Source organism: Zootermopsis nevadensis, unplaced genomic scaffold, assembly GCF_977971745.1.
Source record: "Zootermopsis nevadensis isolate Lab colony 2312 unplaced genomic scaffold, Znev_1.0 Znev_ptg000010l, whole genome shotgun sequence".
NCBI lineage: Eukaryota > Metazoa > Arthropoda > Insecta > Blattodea > Termopsidae > Zootermopsis > Zootermopsis nevadensis.
The window spans coordinates 14,737,427-14,759,562 of record NW_028259142.1 but is presented as its reverse complement, the minus strand read 5'-3'; the positions used below and the strand labels follow the sequence as shown (position 1 = coordinate 14,759,562).

General features: G+C 39.7%; 1 protein-coding gene across 4 annotated transcripts in view; it reads left to right on the top strand.

Annotated features, from left to right (window-relative positions):
* Positions 1–22,136, top strand: part of Eip74EF (Ecdysone-induced protein E74) — a 287,703-nt gene that overhangs the window by 124,922 nt on the left and 140,645 nt on the right. For 3 of the 4 annotated variants that reach the window (XM_022087086.2, XM_022087087.2, XM_022087088.2), the window contains 5 exons: positions 4,490–4,553; positions 4,699–4,902; positions 5,389–5,574; positions 6,092–6,248; positions 7,901–8,026. In XM_022087086.2, the coding sequence (XP_021942778.1) occupies positions 4,828–4,902; positions 5,389–5,574; positions 6,092–6,248; positions 7,901–8,026 (544 nt within the window). In that variant the 5' untranslated portion in view covers positions 4,490–4,553; positions 4,699–4,827. The remainder of the gene's footprint in view (positions 1–4,489; positions 4,554–4,698; positions 4,903–5,388; positions 5,575–6,091; positions 6,249–7,900; positions 8,027–22,136) is intronic. The other variant, XM_022087089.2, reaches the window with a different exon arrangement.

Here is a 22,136-nt window from a genome sequence, read left to right as displayed (position 1 = left end):
TATCCTACTAGAGGTGATAACAAAATGTGAGATATAAAACATGAGGTTGCGAAATCTTTGGTTTCATGGCGAAAACTAATGAACCAATTAACCATTTTAGCTAGGAACGTGAAATTTTGAACCCAGATACTATATCACAATAATGCAAATTTTGTATGATATATTATTTTAGATGTTAGGGATTACAGACATGGTTATGGCAAGTTTGCAAAACTTTGAGATTGTTTCTGACAAATGTAACCTAATGGGAATTGCGGAAATTATTCACGTAAATAAAATAAATAAATCCGTGGCGTAACAGCCCTCTGAGAGGCAAAGCCGACTAGCTTGACTGCTGGCCTCGTGTTCACATGCCTAAGCAGAGGTGAACGATCATCCAACCAGATATAGAGTGACGTGTGGTCAGCACGACGAATCCCCAGCCATTGCTAGTTTTCATGACCGGATTACGCTACCCATTGTAGCTCCCCAATTTCCTCACGATGCTGGGTTGGCACCGGTCCCATACACTGGTCGAAAGCTCATGAGAAATTTCTTTCCCCGAGACTCGAACCAGCGCGCATTCCGTATCGCCGGTCCGAAGCATGATGCCTCAGACCGCGCGGGACCATTCACGTAAATACATAATGTTAATTGTTAAGTGTTCTGGTTTTGTTGAGGTATTTAATCTTTGTGTAGAATTTTAAAGGCAACATGGTGGCTGCTCTAATTCTTTATTTACCATTCTGCTCCCAAGTGATGAGTGGAAAACAATTACGGTTAAACATACTACGCTGTATGCAAATGAGCGATAAACATATGTACAAATATGGTCTGAAAGTTTCTGATTAGATAGAAATTTGAAATATGGTGACGGTGCGAATTATTTGTTACCTCGTAATATTTCAAGAACTAGGAACATGTATTGGCGGCAATTATCCTAAAAAAATATGAGGACGGTTGTCTTCTGGGTTGTTGGGCCATGTAGTCCTGTAAACGTTTTTTGACGTTTTAGAGGCACTTGCTGTCTCCATCATCAGGGCGATCAGCAACCCAGAAGACCACCACCTTCATAATCGCCGCCGTGAGAACCTGAAATGTCGCATCCTCAAAAATAAGTCACCAAGCTAAAGAAAGCAACCAGATTTTTTATGAACTAATTCACATTCGATGATAGAAACTAAATAACTTCAGATGTTGTTGATAGATGTCAAGTCAACTTTTTTTTCGTTTGAGGATTCTGGCAGATAGCTGCTTAGCGTAACCTACGAAATTATTGGCAGACCATATGATGTTAACCCCATGTTTTATGAAAGTAGTTTGTTAAACAGAAATTCGTTCAGCGAAAATTACTTCCCCATTAATTTAAAAGCGAAGATTTGTGATACAGTGACCTAACACAATATATGCTGTACAGTACAGTACTCAAATGTCTGTTTATTATAGTGATGTTGGTGGACATTATATTTATAGCATGAACAAATCTGGCCAGCACAACGGAAACTAAAAGTGTAAGCAATAGGAGGAATTGTGAACAGGGCTGGTAACATAAGCACGGCTTGGACTGTTTTTTATTATTAAACCCAAAATTTGTTGAAAGAACGTTCGGTATAACAAGAAATTAGTAGTAAGTGTGTGTGTGTGTGTGTGTGTTTCGGAACTTTCTCTCTTGAGTAAACACACCAGTGGGTTCAAAGAAAGTTGGTCATTAGTATCGAAAAGTGAAACCGTGCAGTCCACTGCAGAATGCTGATAATTAGACTGTCTGCATGAAAATAAGTCCTAGTCGTAATGTGTGGACGGTTTGAGTAGGACACTGAGCTGGCGGCGTCAAATCCAGACAAGGCGCGTTTTACTGTATTGTGCTGTCCTTGCGATGGGCAGGTTCCCTATCCAACGCGTCATTATTGTCGTCATCATCATCATTGTTCCTTTTCTACCACACCTTTTTACTTCCTTCCTTCTGTAGCTCATTCTCAGTAATCCATTTTCTCTCTTAATTTCTACAAGAAGTCCTACCAAATGTATGAAAGTTTCGCAGTTGCAGAAGCTTCCGAACTGGGATAGGCCACAGAGCGTAATAAATAAATATAATGAATGCAATTAATATAATGCCTTGTTTGAATGCTTCTTGAAAACCATGGAGCAGAGTCCTTCTCGAGAAGCTAATAGTACGCACAACTATTCCGTTCCTTGCGGAACCCGAAGTTTCAATACCGTTTTCACTAGAGCCCATCACTGGTCCTTGCTATGCGCCGGATGAATCTAATCCACAACCTTCATCCATGTTTCCTTAAGATCAATTTTAATATTATTCTCCTATCTATGCCTAGTTTTCCAGAGTATTCTCTTCCGGTCAGGTTTGCCAATTAAAATTTTGTATGCATTTCTTATCTCCCTTGCATGCTACGTTGCCCGTCTATCTAATTATCCTTGATTTTATCATCCTAAAAAATTTGTGAAGAGTATAAATTATGGAGCTCCTCATTATGCTTTGTTCTCCCCCTTCCTGTTCCACCACATTTCTTAGGACCAAATATTTTCCTAAGCACCCTGTTCTCTAATACCTTCAAATTGGTATTCTTCCCTCGCCACAAGAAACCAGTTGTCACGCCCTTACAAAACATCAGTTAAAATGATAATTATGTGATTTTTTTTATTTTTACGTTCTTGGATAAACGAGAGTACAAACTATTCTGAACTGTATAGTAGCAAGCATTCCTTGAATATAAACTGCTTTCATTTGCTCTTGAATAAAATGTTTGTTACCGTTGTTCCCAAGTAGTTGAACTTCATTATATTTTCAAAGGATTTGTTAGCTACCTTAATGTAATTATTTTGCCCTGTATCTGGTGGCGAGACATGAACATACACTTACAGGTAGCCCTCGATTTGCGCCGATTCAGAATAACGCCGATTTTGAAAAAAACAAGTCAAAAAGTGAAAACAAAATATTTTACTATTATTTATAACGTTTTACAATGTTTCTCGTACTGATTCTTATACTAAATTGTAATTCTTACATCGCTGATTTTGAATAAAAATTATAAATACAGTCAGCTCTGCAATTACGTATGTTTCGTTAACGCGAATTTGCTCCAATGAGATCGATGAATCGGTAAAGGTGTTTGTGAAATGCAAACTTTTGCATATGCGAGTTTGCTGTTATGCAATTTCATTCCTGGCGCTTTAAACTTTCAAACGGCTAATTTAATCTCTGCGGAGGTACCGAGGATATTTTTATTACGCGATATTCTATAGGTCGGCGTCTTACATGAATGCAACTATCGCATAACAGCAGAGATGACTGTACACATCAATCACATGAAAGAATCGCAGTCAATCGCGGGGACCAACGAATTGCCGATTGTAAGTGTATAAAATATATTTTTTAAATTCCCTTTATTTTATTTACGTTATTTCAGAGCTTTATATGTAATGCCATTATACCAGGTGATTCAAAAAGGACTTTACAACTTGATTTGTTTTGCTACAAAATGACACCTCAACCGATTCTGTAAGCCTTCTGAATAAATTTCTATACACTTTCAAAGTTGTAAAGTCCTTTTTGAATCACCCTGTATTACTCGTCAATGTTTGGTTGCTGGGAACGCATGTCATTAACTTCCCATTCATTTACATTATAAAAGAGTTTCAATTTACGCCGATTCCGTTTACGCCGGTTCGTCCAGGAACGCATCCCCGGCGTAAATCGAGGGCTACCTGTAGTTTCCTCTGCGTCTCTATGTGTAGTTTAACGCAGTTAATTGCAGGTGTCGTTCGATACATGTCTACTGCACTGCATCCGTGTTCGAACCAGCAGTGGCCTACTTTTTACAGACGCAATATCAGTCTTCTTCGAAACATGTGTAAAAATGTCATTTTCCTTCTTGTGATGTAGTGATTTATTTTGTCTTAGTGAACGGATGCTTAATAGACCTTATGATCGATCGGTTTTATGAAGACTAGCCGATAGTAACGAAAGGGCGTACCGTTTAAAACGAAACCCAACAGCAGTCACGTACTGCAGTACAAAAAGGAAATCAAAATTAGGTCATCCGCATGTAATAGATTCTCTCGTGACACTCGAGCCGAGATCATCCTTGTTGCTAGGCCGATGTCCACGCCATTTGAGAACATGGTGGAACATTTAGCAATGCGTATCCTGACTAGGAAATAGAGGTACGGGATAAGACGACAGTACACTGTTCTGATCGTGACCAACTCCACAGTCTTCCTTCTGGAAGCTGATGGTTGCTCTGTTGGTCAAGAAATTCATTGCGTTTATGGAATAAGATGTTTTATTCCTGTTTTTAAGTCCGCTGTGGGGTCCTATCTTGAGCCACCTGAAGCAATGCACGTAAATTTGTATTGCCTTCCAAGCAAAAAAAAAAAAAAAAAAAAAAAAAAAAAAAAAAAAAAAGTATTTTTTCCAACACCATAAATAAGGTTTCTTTAGCTGCTGCTCGAATCTGTGATTGATGCGTTTTATTTTTTCTTTTCTTTTCAGGGAGTCCCAAAGAGCCGTTGTTCATGTTTTGGATCAAGTTTCAGAAGCACCGTGATATTGCAAGGTAAGTTTGAATCGGTTTTACAAAGTCAGGTGAATGGTTTTAATTGATTAAGAGCTTAAATTTGTTTCTCATTAAGATTTTTTGCCCGATATTGAACGATTTAACAAAAATTTCGTTGTTCACAGAAATTGTCATGATGTTTCAGGTCGCTTTTAGAGCCGCAGAGGGGCAGTGTCAGGTAGATTAGAGGACGCATAGGCAGGCAGGCACGCTGGCACACACTCAGCTGGTAAGGCCTCAGCCCGTGCTTCAAGCCGGCCAAGCCTTCTGCAGCATGCCTTTCATCGACGACGACCTGCTGTGGTGCCCCGACAATGATGGCAAGATGGTCGACCTAACGCAGTGTTTGGTAAGACACGTTATCTTACAGTTCCATGATTTTCGGGGTTGTAGCGCTGTGTAGCCTTGTGACTTGTAGATGGAACGTGTCGCCACCATCTTCAGATTATATTTTCTTCTAGTATCTTAAACATATCAGATGGCTGATTAATGAATAATGAAGTGGAAAGGATATGAAGGATCTCGGTTAGGATACCCAGTCTCTGGGCAGAGATCTGTACTGATTATTAACAGCTTGTCGTTGGTATGAATTTGTGAGGTGCATTAGTGGCATGTAATGTGGGGTTCCGAAATATTTTGTGATAATAGCTCCTCAAAAAAAATTAATATTGAAACATTTTAAAAATTAGTTAAAAGTTCTTTGCATAATTTCTTACTATATTTGCATCCGCAATAGATCATTTCATTACCTGGACTTCCCATCAGGAGAGATTTGACCACGCTGTCAAAATATCCTTTGTCGTGGATTAAATTGAGCTGCAATGTGTTCTTACAGCAGGAGGCAGCCAGCGGAGCTCAGCAGCAGCAACACACGGGAGGTCCGGGGCTGGGTGAACTCTCGCAGTCGGACCTCACGGGCCTGGTATCTAGCCTGGACGAAGACACGGAGGAGGATCTGTTTAAGCAACTCGGGGAGTCCACATTCGAACTGGATAACTTCTTTACCGACTTTGAGGATAAGGTAATTACTACCTATATGGGGACTGAAGGCACGCAATCCTCTCGGTGCTGTAGATGTGAACATACTTTATGTTAACGTAAGAAGTTTGAACAGAAAAATAGCTGTTGATTTCTGATAGGTAACTCATTTAATCACCGCAATTTGGTGAGTCTTGATCCCTTCAGGTTCCCTTTGATTTTTCTGTTTCCAGATATTTTGAATCAAAATTAAAAAATCATTTTGGATAATAAATCCCTATCTTTGAAGCCATTGATAACTGGAAGTCATTATCAACAAGTACTCAAGGAGTTAGGCCACTTGTTGACCAATTTTGGCCTCAAATTCCTAAAGTCTCTTTAAAATTCATCTTTTGTGAAAACTGAGTGTGCGTCAAACAAATATTTAACTTTGCGAGAAACGATGGCATTGAGTAAACTGGTTTTCATTTTTGAAATTGGTTTGTGATGGATTACTGATATTGCTTGGCCACGCAGAGCCATCCCTTCCTGTCTGTAACAGTGCTGTTGTCAATTTGCAGGAGGAAAATAACAACAACGTGGTGTCACCTGGAGGGGGAGGAGGAGCAGCGTCAAATGTCGTCACAAGCAGCACTGCTCCTGTGAAAAGTGCCATTTCATTGCAAGACTCCCGCACCAAGAAGTTCACCATTGCAGCAGCCAACCCTTTGCTCGCAGGTTAGATGGCGTCTTTGTTAACCGAGTATTCAGTTAATATGTGATATCAGTTTAAACACTGATATCACTTTTCTTTTTCTTCTATGGCTCTCCGGTCCATATTCGGTCCATGGCCTCCTCAATTCTCCTCTTCCATTCGGTCCTCTGTTAGGTCTGTGTCCGAGGCTTTGATTAAGGTTTCGAAACATCTTCCTTTTTACGGTGCAAGGTTGTTAGCCTTGCGACCAACCCCCAACCTGGAGGACCAGGGTACCTGTCTTAGTCTGACCTCTCCCTAGGGAGACCCCACCAGTAGCTATGCTACCACCAGCTTCTCATTTTATCATTCTCTGAACATGGATGTTTTGTAGTCATGTAATTCTGAAAAGTATTCAAAAGAAAATGTACCTTTGCGTAAGTAGCATTTTGTTCCCCCACCGTTACTCCGAGACCAAGCAAGTGCTGGGTCAGGAATGAAGCCCTTGACATAGGACGAAGGGTATGATTCTGTGCCGTCCTATGAGGAGTATCACACTCCTCATGGGGCGGTGGTAGATGAGTTTGGAGCAGTGATGTAATGATTCTTCTTCTTCTTCTTGGGCATACAGCTCCCAAAGTTTAGCCAGTGCCTCCTTCAATATGATAGCCCATTTGCCCCTATCTTCAGCTCTCTTCCTCCATCTCCGTACTCCTAACTCCTCCAAATCCTTCTCGACACAATCCAACTTCTTTTGCCAGGTCATCTTACAGGATCCGTCCGGCCATCACATTTAGGTTTCTGAATCAGTTTATTTCAGAGTTGGGGATAATTAGCTCCCAGCCTCCTAGATTTGATTTTGGGGTTTACTCCCCTAGAGGGGTTGGTTTCACCTCCACCTAGGGAGTACAGGACCTTAACGTGGGTGGTGGAATTTGCGTATCCCCATGACCCTGAGAGCTATGCCGATGATTAGAGTTGGGAAACCAAATAACTCGGAGAAAAGTCAGCTCTATCTTGAATCTCACCGAAAGTCACATGGTATTGAACCTGGATCTCCATGATGAAAAACCAGTATCTGTCCGCCTGGTCTGTAATCTTTTAATGATGAAAATTATAATAATGAATCTTTATAGCGCAGATATTAAAGACGTTTGGAGCTTATAACCTGACTTCCCCATATGTCTGCATGGTGTGATGCACTTCATTAAGAACTAGGTACAAATTATTCTTCAGTGTGTTCTAATTCTTTTAAGTTCTCCACATTTTTTAGACATTTTCTCCCTCTCCATCAGTCTCATTTTCAGAGTAATATGGTCACTGCGCTGAATTAACATGGTGATGAATTTAAGTAACTTATTTATATTTTGCGTACATGATTATTTAAATCATTAGAGAAAATAATAGACCACTTATAAAATATAAGTAAAAAGGAAATTTATTCGTGCTCTTGTGAAACAGACGTCAGAATTTGTGTCTAATGGCGAGTGAATATAAAATAAGTAAACAAACAACTATTAACACTATAGAAAGACACTAGTGCCATACGCGTTTAAACCTCAAGAGGTCATCATCAGTGGCATCAAGGAAATTAATTCATTTAATCATTTAATTTTAAGATTAATGGCAAGTGAGATAATACAAGACATTTTCCAAACTTTAGTCATGCCTCATCACGTAAATTTAAACATTTCAGAGAAACTTGCTGCGCCCCCACCACTGGCATCTTCGGCTGCTACGCCTGCAGCAGTCACAACGCCGCCATTCAATGGCGGACGCACCACCATCAAGACAGAGTGTCTCGCCCCAGACAGCAGCAAAGGTAGGAACTTGAATTTTCAGATGAGGGTTGGCACTCTGTAGCAGGGTACAGAAATTAATGGCAAAGACATGATTTATGTAAGCATGATGCCACCTGCTGCCTAAATGCAGAATGTCCCTGAAATCCTCGACCACGGGAGAATTTGGCTATTTGGCAAAATGTGGAGAAAAGTAGAGGAAAAGTTGTTGAAAATTATGTTTTTCTAACCTGAAGAGTTGGAATTCTGCCTAGGGTGAGTAGTTACAGCATTTCACTTTTAACATTATCAGTACTAAAAAAGTTACAGTGATGTTGCCTATTTAATGATTCTGTCAATATAGAGTCAAATTATGGGTTAATTAATGAATGATAAATTGCGGAGATATGGCCTGATTCTAGATATTGTTCTAGCATTTTCCTCGAGGTACCAAGGGAAATCACAGAAAATCACAGTCAGAATTGCCATTTGCGAGTTTAAGATTTGAAACTGGATCTTCCAAATACGTAACAAGAGTGTTAACCACTTTGCTACAGTAGTCACTAAATTCACCTGTTTATTTGATTTGACTTACTTTCCAGTTGTAAAAAGGGGATGGCTTTAGTGAAAGTTACGTAAATTATCCGTTAAAATAGCTTAAGACAGTCAAAATCCGTTATAGGAAATGTGAAGTAAAAAAAGTAAATGAATAATACTTAAAATGGATTACCAGTTATTTTTAGTTTCATAAGACAATTGCAATTTAGTTACTAGGTTGTGATGCAGGAAGGTTCGAACCAGAGATGTTTGTAGGTTCAATCCTTATCAACAATTTTAATTATGCAACGTAGCAATGTAGAAAAAAAAATGTTATGGAGAAATGCTTCTCTTTCTAGCATTACATCTTATTGGAATATCTTCATAACAAAAGTTAGTATTTCTTCTCCCCTGTTCGAAACAAAATCTAGCCCCTGTTTGTGGAAACAAATTTAATATTCTATTACAGGTTATCTGTACTGTGACTATACCCATATTGGCATTTTTAAAAGAAGGCGGTGGTTGGTTGAGCGAGCTATCGAAGGCGATCTACTGTCTGGCTCGTGGCGCTATCCACCTAGTTTCGATGTATCTCGTGGCGCTATCTACCGAGAGTGTTTGGTGGCGAGAGAGCGAACTGCTACGAAAGAAAGTTCTTTCAGAGATCTCTTGTCCTTGTCAAGCGCGATTTTTCAAGTCACTTGTCCTGAAAAATTGGTTTTAGCTGATGATAGCTTAACACTTTGGAATTGGAAGCAAAAGCAAACCACGATTTTTTATGTGGCGACGGTGGGAAATTTTGGGGACATATCTGTCACGTTTAACGGAATGGAAAGCCGTATTAGTGGAACTTTTGCACACAAATCGAAAGATTCAGTTTAAGAATTTGAAGTAAGATAGGCATTCTTTGCAGAACTGTTTGTTGTTGCATTGTGTTAGATATACGCCACATTTAAAAGACGTAATGCATAAAAGCTACATACCTCTTTTGTTTTTTCGATTATATTATTAAATTCAAATGTTTTTGTGCGGAGTTTAAAATACCTGAGACAAGGACAGCAATTCCAGCAATCTTTTGTGAAACTTGTTCTAAACGTAGTAATAATTTACTTCCTTTGAGGATTTTTCGTTCAGGAGAACATTTGGCTCGAAAAATCTTTGCACATGAACGTAATAGCGATGCAGTGAGTGGTGCCATCTGTCGGTGTGCTTGGAAAGGTTCTACGTGGTCGCTAACTGGCGGAAGTTGCAAATGTACCCATCACGCACGGAAATAACTTTCTTCGCTGCCTGACCCGCGTAACTGGGTATTGTGTGCTGTTCTATGTCGAAATATCTCGTAGCTTCTAATTTTCAAGCTGCTTTCTGAAAGGAACAGTAGGCAGTAGGCTTATCTTGTGGGTGAATGCCCGTGTGTTTATGTGACTTTTCATCCTTCCCAGCAGGAAAACGTGAACCAATTTACTGATTTTCATTATATGTGGAAAATAATGCGCAAATCCTTTTACAGTATAATATGCCAATTCATTTAGAAATATACATACCTGGTGGCATTTTAAAAAGATTGCAAAAACGAACAGGTCCGCGAATTTAAATGAAACTTACACAGACTAAGCAAACACGTACAAAATATTTGTTGTCTGGTTATCTCTCGATTTTGTCTTCCTTCCCTTCTGTCAAAAATTATTCTTGACTAGCCGAGTTACTGTTAATTTCTGAAGAATCTTTTATCACAGATTTGATTGGCTAAGTAGGTAGTAGATTGTTGAGGGATCGTAGAGCGAAACTTCAGAAACAATAATAGACAAATAAAAGGAATAGTCTAGTGTCTGAATGGAATCTTATATGCAAGGGTGGGTTACCGTCATGAGGTTTCCGTGCTTTTTGTCACTATCTCCAGGTAAACGTCATTATAGTAGGCTCACTTTGCCTTAAAAGAATATACAAATCACAATCCCTTTCAGTCCACCATACTTAATCATCCTATTTAATATTCCGTAGTTGATATAGAGTCGACAAATAGGCTACTTTCTGAACCAAGCGTCCGCTTTCTACAGCAGATATAGCAGCTTTTTCAGACCGCGGGCCACATTTCAAAATACGAAGCTTATTGTGGGCGAAATTGTATCTTTGGTACCCATTAGTGTAAATTACGCTTAGTCTGTTATTGCAGAGACATGGAGGGAAATGTCAGAAGGAACAATTAGCTCTGATATTTTTAACTGGAGAAGGCGATAGCCTAATTCGTGATGCTGATGATTCTTTGTAATTACCAGTGTATGTTATTTAAATTAATTATAAGAATTAATTTGCCCGACTTTATATATACAAGATACTTTGAACCTAATCACTCGCGTATCACTGTGGTGACTAAAAGTCTTTCAGTATGTCACAAGTGTGTTGCTTCGATGTTGCAAGAGGAGATCTAAAGTAAATTTGTAAATGTTTTTAATATATCTCCCCCCCCCCCCAGATATAGTTTTGAATTATTTTCAATATTACCCCGCAAGAATGCGTGTCTTCACACAGTGGTTTAAGTGCATTTGTTTGTCTGCAAAGCTGAAAAACGTTGTTTCACGTAAGGCAGCTTTTGTAACATTTTAGAAGACGGGTGAGAGATCTGAATTTTCATTCCGCAGAACTGTAGTATAAAGCCAGAAGCAGAACGGTAGGCCCTTTAAAAATATCCGAAATGGGGGTTTGTGGGCCAAATCCAAATGCGACCAACGGGCCACAGGTTACTACGCAGTGTCGCTGTTGAGTTGCTGGAAGTACAAATGGCCGCGGTAATAAGTGACGAAGGAAGTCGCGATCTGAGGCGAGAGGACCAACTCTTGGTAGTCCAAACTATAATAAAGTGATGACTTGCTGTGAACTCTGGATGTGGGATGGAATGAAATGCAACAAATAGCATCATCCGGTATCTAAGTAGCAGGGAAAACAAACAAATGCAAGACCAGGCTTCAGACGTATTTGGAAGGAAGGGGAAGTGTCACTGTGTTGAGCTTACACCCGAACTGCTACCACCTTAGTAAGAAAAAATTCCCCAGTTTTTATAAGGTCTATAATTGTTTCAATGGCACATTCTGTACAGAAAAATTTGTTAAAACTTATACACAAGCCCTCTACACGAGCATAACCATTTCCTGTTGTATGAAGCCGTTTGAAAATTACTATTAGTTATTTTATTACGAATGTAAGTTTATGGTGACATCATGGCCGTGTAACTGCCCATGTCTGTCCCCAGCTAATATTTTTAATCAAGTAACCGATTATCGTGAAACATCATAAGAATAACATACACTGGAGGCAGAGGTCTGCAAAGGCCAAAACTTTAGAGTTACACCCGTCCCGAGGACCATTTGACCAGACCCAGCCAGAGCCCGAAGTTTATCTTCAGACATCTTACCAGCAACCCCCCTCATCCCGACTAATTTTTATTCCAGCCCGAAGAAAGCCCCATCAATTGCAATCTGCACTTAATGTCGTATCATAAATGTTTGTTCTCTAATGCATAAATGCTAGTAATCCTAGAATGAATCATGTAACGACGCTCTAAGAATATCTGAGGTTATTTTGGCGATGGAGGAACAGTACAAAGATAGGATATCGGATGCCACGTTTGTGAGGTGTTTCGTCGAACTATTTCTGGGACGGGACAGCGACGAAAATCAAGTCGGTGGAATTAGTTTCCAGAGCCCGACTGTGTCACGAGCATAGGATGATCGAAATTACGAATAACTCATTCTTTGCGAAAAAGAGTGGCCTAAGAAAGCAGAAATGTTCTTTATAACGTTTAATTGCTATGAACCAGGCCCAGCCCGGCGCAGACCTCTAACTTGAGGTAGTTTTACCCCAGCTTTGTTCTTTATCATAAGTTTTGTTGTCGTCAACCAACAAATATGGCGACGTTGCAACTTTGTGGGAAGAATGCAACACCATGTTCACAATGTAGGGACTTGGAAGTTTTAAGTGGCAATACATCTTCGAAAAATATGCAGCTGTTATCAGAGTAATGTTTTGCATTGTAGGGACAGTTGAGGTATCGCGTGCGAACCAGGTAAATCTGCCACGAACTGCACGAAGAAAAGGCTATTGGGAGGGGTAGGAAAGTGAAATAAACAGAGAAGGACATAATCTAGTTCCCGAACTGGAAACAGTGTTTGTCAACCGCTGATCCGCTGACCGGCATCGGTCCGCGGTTTTACCAGTCCGAAAACCGTTTACTACCAGAGGCCTTTTCTTTTTCAAAACTTTTGGAAAAAGGCATTTCAAATTATTAAAAAATATGAGAAGAAACTACGCTCACAGTGATTTTCTTCAGTTGCTACGTTCTTATAATAATGTCTCTGTCGTCAAATATAATTTCTTAGTGTGCATTTGTTTGTCATTTTAGTGATATGAAATTAATTCTGTTCATTCTTTAACTGTATAATTTTAACGGTCCTCTGTAGAAAATTTAGTTATTTTATCGGACCACGGTATAGTTTGGGTTGTGAAATACTGCTTTAAAATTGTTTTGGGGCAACTCATCTTCTTTTAAGTCTCACTAGAGGTGTCAACTCCGCATTTTGGGCATGGAATAGCACACACGTCGACAGGGAATAAGGACTAGAGCTTTCTGGGCATCTATTCTGCTAAGCAATGTTAACAGAACCGTGGCTAAGAGTAGAGTGACGATGTAGCAGCAGTGTTGATGGAAGAGTGGAAGATACGGTTTAGTGGGAACTGCTTCATTCGTATGTTCTGCTTCGCGGCAGATTTATTTGGCACAAGCTCTGCTCCAAGATACGCAATTTCTTTTTAATGTTTGCTTAATTTCTAGCTTATGCATTCAGAGCGTTTTATAGACATACTTGACAAGTATATGGAAGAAGTATTCATTACAAAATTGTTGTGCGCAGAGTTTGCTATGGCGAGTACGTGAAGCTTTGTAGATATTTCGTTGTGCTATTAGATTTATGTTGAACACACCTGTAGAAAGTCGTGTTACAGTTTATTTTATTTAAGAACTTGTGTTGTATGCTCAGGCTTCGTTTCTGTGCCAGTAGAAATCAAACGTTTGTTGCACCACATGCCAAAACTGTACGCGTGCAGGGTAAATAGTTTTCAGTACAGAACCTTGGCTCTGGAGACAGCTTTCTTGGCTTTTTTCAAGGTCATCGTGCTTTGTTCTATAAGATAGCGCTAAAGCCAAAGGCATACATGAGAAAATACACATTTGAAAGTACGAAGGATTGATAAAATGGATGCTGACTTTACAAAGTTAATACGCGGTATAATATAATATACGGTGGTCTAGCGGTTAGAACGCTGGCCTTGTAATCCTGGGGTCTCCGGTTCGATTCCCGGCGGTGCCCGAATTTATAACTTGTGTTGGGCAAGGCCGTGGTCTAGGCAACATGGAGTTTTCCTCCGGGGGCTTCCCCGGTTTCTCCGTGGCACCCCAACAATTACTCCATTCACACACAGAAGAAGGCAATGGCAAACCACATCTGGATCATCTGCCAAGAACGTATATGAACAGGTCCCAGTCCGAGAAAAGGATGGAAGGATCCTGTTCATATGGACCTGTCGCCAGACAGAACACTAAATAAAATAATAATATACCACGAAACAATCTCAAAGAAAATCTATAAATGGCGAAGATTATAAAAACATTTATGTTGCGTTCAGAGGTTGAAATCAAAGTGGTCAAATACATCCTGAGCATGCAGATGTAGGCTTGGTCAATCATCTTGTCAAGTAATACGGGTATTATATAGGCCTAAAGTCGTTGAAGCTGCAGTAGTAAATCATCCGTTTAATCGAGAAAGTCAGATGGTTGGTTGATGTTGGTGGCAGATATTTGAGGGACGTTGACACCAAAGAATGAATCCAACCACAGACCTTCGTAGGAGAATAGATCTCTGCTCATCGACGTGTATGACTGAGCGTGGCGGTGGAGTGGTTAGCGAACTTGTTTTGTATGCGAGTTTTCCCGGGTTAAAGTCTGGCCCTAAGATCGGCTATCCTTACGTTTTTATTGGTTTACCTTAACTCCTCTAGGCAAATACCGGGATTTGCCCTTGAATTATGTCACGATCGCTTACTTTGCATCCTTTCTGACTCATAATTCTTTCACTAGAAGAAATAAATTAACCATAAACAAATAACGACGATGTTCTGGATTGTGGCTCTGTGAATTCGAAGGTATCTATCATATAACATTGCGCAGAAAGGTGCCAAATGGATTATTTCCATATTGTAAAATATGGGATAGTAGAATGCAAAAAAGAAAAAAAACATGGATCACGTGTCAGAGGCACGAGGATTCGGGTGACATTGAGTAGTTGTGACATGTCTCATGGACAGTTTTGGTGTGATACTTTGTGTGTTTTAAGCGTTTCGTCTTAAGATTGGTATCGGAAAAACAAAAGATTCGTAACTTTGTAATAGCAAACATCCCGAATTTAGTATATTATTAAAATCTGTGAATGCAATTTTCTTACTGTCGTTACCAAATATCTACGTCTCCAAGGGATTTAGTAAGTATCTTCTTGTTGTGATTTCCATTTATTGTGGTGACAATACATGCACATATAGGCCTACCTAGTTTTTTAACGTTTAATTGTATGCCAACCTCCATACTAGTATTTAATACAGTTTATTTTTCCGTGTGTCATTTACACTTTCTCCCAAGTATTATATCATAGACCACAGGCTAATGTCCGATTCAATTTCGTGCCCTCTTAGTCTTTTGGTACCTTAAAAGCAGTGGCGTTAAAGCATCTCCTTGTTTTACGCTGTTATGGATATGGATTGCATCTGGCAAATTGACTTTGCTGAAGGTTTTGTTCAGACACGTTTTAATTATCATGATTCGTTTCTTTGATTTGCCAAATTTAATTAAAACTTAATGGTTTGGTTTTAAAAGTGATGGGGTGGCAGCTCTGAAACATTCTGACGTCAGCACGGACGCTATATTTACCCGGGCTGGCTAGCCTTGGGAGCGTTGCCAGGCAACTGCGAGTTCGACGGCCAGTCGCACTTGGTTCTTGATTGAACCGCCTCTCTCTCTCCCCCCCCCCTCCCCCCCCCCCATGGCACTCACGTAATGTGTCTGGTATTGTTTGCGCAGGAAAATCTATATGATATGACTTTTCACAAGCATCCGAGAATAATCTTCTGAGACGTGAAACTATGAAACTTAATTGTAGCATTGTAACTTACTGCAGGAAGCCGTCATCTCTCATTACGTAAATACATGACAGTTATTGGCGGCATTAGGCATGCTTCCGGGAGAGATGCTTTGTGCCCCGACTCCAATTTCAAGCTGCCAGCCCCCGTGTTTAGGCATTGAACCCAGGCTTCCCCATTTGAACGCAGTTCGCCTTGAACCAATAATCCCTGACACGCGCGCTGTAAGTATCTTAACAGCAGGTTCGTCCTTATTTAACAGGGTTGTCGACAGTCTATAATCGATACGATCTGATAGATAGAAAACTTATTCGATATCGGTGGATTCGGCATGTCGATGTATCGCATGGTTTTTTTGGTACTACAGTCGCCCTGATGATTGAGGCAGCAAGGACCTCTTAAACGTTGGTGAACTTCTAGCAGACTACACAGCGCAACAACCCAGAAGACAGCCATCTTTCTTTGTGCTTACACTATTTATTCGAAAATACTGAGAGAAAAAAACCGAAGTTCGTCCTTTACCGAAAATGTTGAGAGACGTTTTGTTCGGTGATTACGAAGGCAGAAATTGTATGAACAGCCGTGATAGTTGTGTAATGCGAGTAAAATTAGTGAAATGCCTAATTTAAATTTTGTATTAAAACGTATTAATTAATACTACAACTTATAATTCAAAATCGTCGTTTTCTCGTAGCATCTCGATAAGTACTGTCCACAGATGACGAGAAAAACCCTGCTTAGCGAAGTCGTTTCTGGTGCGGTGCGGGGGGAATGTTACTTATCAGCTGGACTAGAGGGCTGCTATTGGTGGGAAGTGTGATACGTCAGAGTTTAACGCTACTACACACAGACTGAAAACATCAAGCCGTTACGAGTAGCGTGTAGTGAGCGCACTTGTAATGTGTTCTGTGGGTGTTGCGATAGTATTCTAGATTAAATCACTGTGCCGCTGTGAGGTAATCTTAAAGCTGTATCCATTAGAACACATGAAAGCCTGTCGTCTGTTGTTCGTTCAGTGGTTGTGGAACGAATGCTTTTAGGATGGGTCGTCACTCACCGCGAAATCATGCGCATGCGCGTATATCGAATTCCTAGCAGGGATTTTCTCCTGATCTGTGGACCGTACGTGATCCACGTTTTTGCGGTTGGTCATTGGCCGAAAGGATTCTGTCCTGTCAGTGCCTGCAACCGACAGTGTTTCCTTATCAATGTTTTCGCGTTTCAACAAAGTATAATATTTTATCGTCAAATATAATTAAAACCATTGAACGCTCGGACCCTGAATACTACAATAAGGAAGTGAAACGGTTTAAGTCAAAGGTCAGAAAAGCATATAATAGAAGAAAATTAGGACAATAGCACCAAGAGGAATTGAAACGTCTATCAAAGCAGTTGCTATTAGCTAAACAAAATGCGCAGGAAACATTTTTAAGGGAAATGTTAATAAATGAAGGTAAATGCTGGACTGATTTCTACAAGTATGTAAAACGACGTAAGGGAAACAGAGAAAGTATTCCGGCGATCAAAGGTGGTAATGGACGGCTCATTACTGATTCGATAGAAAAGGCCAACTCCCTTAATTTCTATTATTCTTCGGTATTTAGCTGCGAGCGTAGGATCCCGCAGATACAATGCGCTAACTCAGGCGAACCCTTCGCCATTAGTACTAAAATCATTGGAAAAGGCTAGCAGGGATGGGAAAAAGGAAATCAGTAGGGCCTGACAGCTTTTCTGGGGAAGTTCTAAAACTGGGTGGGGAAGCCATGATTCCATACCTTGCGCGATTATTTGACGTAAAAATTAATAATGCCACTATACCAAGGGACTGGAAAAAAACCATATTGGTTCCTATTTACAAAGGAGGTGACCGATCATTGGTCACAAATTACAGACCGGTCAGTTTAACCTCAGTGGTCTGCAAACAAATGGAACACGTTATAGCATCGTAACTGAGGAAAAACTGGGAGGAAAAGAATTGGTTATTCGAGGGTCAACATGGGTTCAGGCCGGGATATTCGTGTTAAAGTCAAGTAATCACGGTTTGCCAGGACATTGCAGACACACTGGATAACGGAGGAAGGTTAGATGTGATTATAATAGATTTTTCGAAGGCCTTCGATTTAGTTCCTCACGATCGGCTGCTTATGAAAATCGCGGCATCGGGCGTGGACTCGAGGGTAGTCGTGTGGGTAAGGGAATTCCTTTTAGGCCGAACGCAGAGAGTTAGAGTAGGAGGGCAATTATCAGGTGTACCGCAAGGGAGTGTATTGGGTCCACTTTTGTTCCTCGTGTACGTAAATGATATTTGGAGGAACATTGAATCGACTATTAGACTTTTTGCAGATGACTGTATAATATATAGGAAAATTATAAATAGTAAAGATATAGAAAAGATGCAGATGGATCTAAACAGTCTGGGGGAGTGGGCGGTTGAAAATGTTATGAAAATTAACCCAAGTAAAAGTAAAGCAGTTAGTTTCACGAGAAGTCGGGCGAAGGAACCAATAAACTATTTGTTACGGGACGAAGTAATTCCGGAAGTGAGCAGTTGTAAATACTTGGGAATACTCTTAAGCAGCAATTTAAGCTGGGCTGATCAGGTAAATTATACGGTGAAGAAAGCCTGGAAGGCACTTCATTTTACAATGCGTGTTCTCAAAAAGGGGAATAATAACACTAAAAGTCTAGCCTACACATCACTAGTGCGTCCGATTCTGGAATATGGGGCGGCGTACTGGGATCCTTACAGGGAGGGGCAGATAAATGCGTTAAAATGGGTGCAAAAGAAAGCATGTAAATTTGCATATCACAGGAGCGATTCGAACTGGGAAACCCTGGCACAACGTAGAAAGATAGCACGTATATGTGCTTTCTTCAAAGCGTACACGGGAGATCGAGCATGGAAAGCTATAGGTGACAGATTGCAAAGGCCATACTATCTGAGCAGGGTCGATCATATTCGGAAAATTAGGAGCAGAAAGCAAAGAACAGATATCGGGAAATATTCCTTTGTAAATAGGACCATCCAACTCTGGAACCAGCTACCCGCTGAGGTTTTAGGGACTCTCTCCTGTAAACCAAGTTCTTTTAGGAAGAAGGTTAGAAAAGTGATAAATGAGGTGAAGTGAAGGGAATACATGGGTGGGTGCAGTGAAGGGAGGTAAATTAGGGTGAGGATGGGAAGGCTTCGTAAGTGTAGTGAAGTGAAGAGAAGGTCCTGATGAAATGTGAGTGCATCAGTTCATGACGTATGTAATTCATTACTGTTACTGTCTTATGTCTAGTTGGTATTAATTTTTAAGTTATCTACTTTAAGTTATCTGTTGTGTTTAATCTTATGAGTTGTTTTATTTTGAGTTTTATTCTGTCTTATTGTAGGACCACTGCCACCGGGTAAAAACCCATTTGCAGTTAATAATAAATAAAAAAATGCACTCACATTCAAGTCAACTCAGTTCAATGCAACTCAGTTTATCTGAGTTGAATCAATTTACAAATAAAAGTTCAATTTCGTTGGGCGTGAGGCCAGCTCTCCCAAGACGACCATTCCATCCAAATAAACATTCTTTATCGACAAACTGATGCATATTCTTAAACACTTTCCTTCGTCTGGTAGTTAAAAAAAAACATACAGCGTTTCGGAAGCTGACTCTGCGTCTATCGTCAGGTGAAAGTATAGAAACTAATCTATTGGATTCATTAGATAAAGCTAATTACAGTCCCCCGGTGACCGAAGCAAAGCGAGCTTCCGAAACGCCGCGTGTCGAAAAATGTATAAATTATCCTTTATTCATTCAAAATTATCTTTATATTTTTGTATGTAATGTTATTTTTTTTATTTAGATTGAAAATACCTTATTCTTTCCTTAAATCTGTTCTTTTCTTTTGATTTTATGGGGATATTCAAATGGTGAAAGGCACATTTCTCCTTTCGTGGTTTTACATTTATCTTTATCGAGGACAATGAAACAAACTTATATTCGTGTCTAACATTATATCGCTCAGACTCACTGTCAGTATTTAAAACAAATGAAACGACTTCTTCTTCAAATGTTTTTGCCGTTTTGAAAGACAGAGTTTATTATATGACCCAAAATGTGTAAGTATTAAGACGTTTCATAAAGTAATCCACCTCCAAAAGCTCCAAAATGATTCACAAACTGTAATATTCGTAAGAACGCTGTTTAATAATGTATAGATTATCTAGGTAATGTGGGGTGGAATCGACCCCACTGCATCTCAGAAGGATGAAGTGTAAAATGTAAACTTGACGCCGACATCGTTTTTATAGGAAAAAATGAGGACACATGAGTCATGATCCTGCACGCGCGGCCTTTGGATGCAAGGACATACATTTTGTTTACCACTGTTCGGACACCACATCGTTTATGTAAAATATGAAACTAATCACCCTATCTTATCATCTTACTATATATATATATATATATATATATATATATATATATAATAAAAAAAATTGAAATTGTGGGTGTGTCTGTATGTGTTCGCTTTTAGCTCAAGAACGGACAAGTAGATTTGTAACAAAATTGGCAAGCTTATTTCTTGAAACCAGGAAGAAATTTTAGAAAGGCAAAACTTTATAAAATTGTCGTTTCGAAACCCGGTAAGGGTTGTTTCTGTTTTTGGAAAAGAAGCACGGTAAGCTTTAGGAGAAATAAATATTGGCAAGAAACGTAAGCATATATAGTAATTCCTCGCAGTAACACTGAGGACACTTTGTTCATGTGTAATATAAATAAACCTATACACAACCGTGGTTATTTTACTAACTAACCCAAAGGCATTGCTAAGTAACTTACTATTAGTTTCGGTTTTTAATTTTAGAATAATAATAGGCCAATTGCTGATACACATCCCACAGACGGAAAAACGTAGATTCTGGGGTGTTTCAGAATAGAGTTCGTAGGACAATATTTAGACCCAAGAGATAGGAAGTAACGAGAGCCTGAAAAATAAGTTCTAAATGAGGTTCTTCATAATTTGTTTTTCACAAAATGTTATAAACCTGCGAAAGAGTTGGGCGGGGTAAAAAGTACGCATGACAGATGCGAAAGGCATTCAAAATTTTTGGTGAGAAATTCTGAAGGGAAGAGAGTATTTGCAAAATCAGGACATAGACGGAAGGATAATATTAAACTGTATCTTAAAAAATTATATTGTGAGGATGACTAGATTTGTGTGCTTCGGATTGGATCCAATGGCGGCCTTTTGTTGAAGGCGACAGTGGATATTCGGGTTAGTTTTACGTTCCGTCACAAGTACATAATACAGGCGTAAAGGAAGAGATCCCAATTATTTCGGTCCATGTTGTAGCATACACGTCACATGATTTCATGCTAAGGCCTAAGTTTAAATAAATTAGACTATTCGGAACAACTTATATCTGTGAGGGAGTCTGCTGCTGGGAAGGGTCTTTCTTAATGCTCCTGCGTGCTGTTGTGCAGATGTTGTCTCTTAACCTGTTCCTGGGGTCAACAAGTTGGGTGGCTGTAGCTAGAATTTCTCGTCTTTTGGGCACATGATGTAAACAATATCTCTATAAAGTCGTTCACTACGATCAGTGTTGAAAGGCGGGAAGAGGTTTGTTTAGACGTGAAGCTGCTATAAAAGTGGAAGCCTGGGGGAAGTAAGTGCTCTTTGGCGCGTTCGCAACGAAAAATCTCGAAATACGCACCTGTTAGCTTCACCACGACTGTCCGTCCTTCCGTCCACATGTAATAACTCGTGTACGGCTGAATGGATTTTCATTAAATTTTATACTGGGGAGTTATAGTGAAATGTGTTGACTCATTCCACTTGTGTTTAAAATCGGGCGAAAATAACGAACACCGACAAGTCTTTCTCGAGTATAACTCGTTAAATATTTATCGGAGTGAAACATGTTTCGAGCAACATTTGTAGATAAACCAAACACGTGTTTTATGTCCAAATATTCTGTGCACAACTTCGGCTTTTGTGGATGAGCCGCGTCGAATGTTAAAAATTATCCGACGTTTCAGCAGACATTGCATTTGATGTCTTCAGGTGTTTTGCATCATTTTTGTCGACCGTACTTGGCGCGTGGTTTGTCGCATTCGTCCTCCTAAACCTACCTAAATGATTATCCATCTTGACTTGTATTTTATTTTCAGTATCAGTGTTTTTATTATTGAAAGCCCTAGACGTACTCACGTGTGGAAGCAAACGTAGATTGGGCCATGCCTTCAAATGCGATGCCGCATTAACTTTCACAGCGACAGACAGAACAAAACAATCTTTTTATTTAAGCATAATGTATGTACCATATTGAACGTTCTCTCTAACAAATACAGTTAATGATATACAAATGACGCTATTATCTCCGACATCCCAACAACTTGTTGGTAATTTTGCGTGGTTACTAGGGGTACCATTATTCCCGCCAAACTAACTTGTTAA